The sequence below is a fragment of the Amphimedon queenslandica genome, unplaced genomic scaffold, assembly GCF_000090795.2.
Source record: "Amphimedon queenslandica unplaced genomic scaffold, v1.1 AMPQUscaffold_13445, whole genome shotgun sequence".
Classification (NCBI taxonomy): Eukaryota; Metazoa; Porifera; class Demospongiae; order Haplosclerida; family Niphatidae; genus Amphimedon; species Amphimedon queenslandica.
This window is the reverse complement of record NW_003546319.1, coordinates 5,783-7,183: the sequence shown is the minus strand read 5'-3', so window position 1 is coordinate 7,183 and position 1,401 is coordinate 5,783. Positions and strand designations below refer to the sequence as shown.

The following is a 1,401-nucleotide window of genomic DNA, read 5'->3' as shown; positions in this document are numbered from 1 at the left end:
AATTTTGATCGAAATCTGCTTTAACTTTCTACACGACATAAGTACATGTATATGTATCAGAAAACATTATAAAAATGGAAAATTCTCTCTTTTTCATTTTTGGCGAAATTTAGCCAAAGACTGTGTACTGTATAGTGTACATGTATAGTCGTATAGATACATCTACTATTCTACTCAATCTTCTTTTTAAAAGAAATTTATTTATCATTATTAGGGAGTTTCCTGTGAGTCTGCAGGGTTCTCATGTCATTGGGAAGGATCAAGTGTGGGTGGGTGTGGTTTCAAAAGGACCAGATAATGTTCACTTAAACTCGTCTTACCAAACTAGGCAAGAGAGAGGAGAAAGGGAATTATTGTTTATTTAAAACATTTTTTTTAGATTTACACCAGCTTACATGGATAGTCTAGGCAACACATTAGGTATATGTACATGTATACATGTCAAAGAAAAAATTACTCCTAAATTTTTGATTATTAATTTTTATATTTTTAGTTAATTTTTTTAGAATCATACCGGATGGAGTATTGGTCTTTTTTCCCTCGTACGTTGTCATGGAAACCCTTGTCACCCACTGGAAGGAGGTAAGAATGCTGCAATTTGATTGGTCAATGATGATGTCATACATGTACACATACATGTAGCATAGCAACATATTCATGAGAATGGAGCAACATAAGCAAATATTCAAAGAACCAAAGTTTAAAAATGAATTTAATTCTGTAAGTCTAATTAATACTAGTCACATGACAGTCATGTGATACATGTACATGTATATGTTTTTAGGTAATGAGTGCTTATTATGAGAAGATCGGATCAGCCGATAAAGTGGGTGGAGCTTTCTTTGGAGTGTGTAGAGGGAAAGTCAGTGAGGGGTTGGATTTTGCTGATAATAATGGACGAGCTGTCATCATTACCGGACTACCTTATCCACCTTTTGCTGAACCCAAAGTACATAGTATTAGCAATACACAGAACATGTAAATGTAGTCATGTACATGTTCATACAGCAGAGTACATGTATTATAATTTTTTAATTTTTTAATTATCAAGGTCCAGCTCAAAATGGAATATTTGAAAGATGCTAGATCAAATTTTAATAGAACTGAAGTAAACTATTGTATTATAAGCAGCTGTATTAACCCTCCCCCCTCTCTCTCTTTCTTATAGTTAATAACTGATAAGCAGTGGTACAATCAACAAGCTACACGTGCTGTCAATCAGGCCATTGGACGAGTTATTAGACACAAGAATGATTATGGAGCAATCATCCTCTGTGATGAAAGGCAAGAGAGAGAGGGGGGAGAGGGAGAGAGAGATGAATAACGGAGAGACTTCGAAAGAGAGAGGAAGAGAAAGAGGTGTACATGTCATGTATACATTATTTATAGTATTTTAATAGG

General features: G+C 34.5%; 1 protein-coding gene across 1 annotated transcript in view; it reads left to right on the top strand.

The window, feature by feature from the left end:
- The window catches only part of LOC100637753 (regulator of telomere elongation helicase 1-like), a 13,454-nt gene that overhangs the window by 7,135 nt on the left and 4,918 nt on the right, over positions 1-1,401 (top strand). Inside the window, exons 13-19 of the mRNA XM_019995433.1 lie at positions 215-328; positions 380-420; positions 494-582; positions 643-720; positions 785-949; positions 1,052-1,108; positions 1,169-1,284. Of these exons, the coding sequence (XP_019850992.1) occupies positions 215-328; positions 380-420; positions 494-582; positions 643-720; positions 785-949; positions 1,052-1,108; positions 1,169-1,284 (660 nt within the window). The remainder of the gene's footprint in view (positions 1-214; positions 329-379; positions 421-493; positions 583-642; positions 721-784; positions 950-1,051; positions 1,109-1,168; positions 1,285-1,401) is intronic.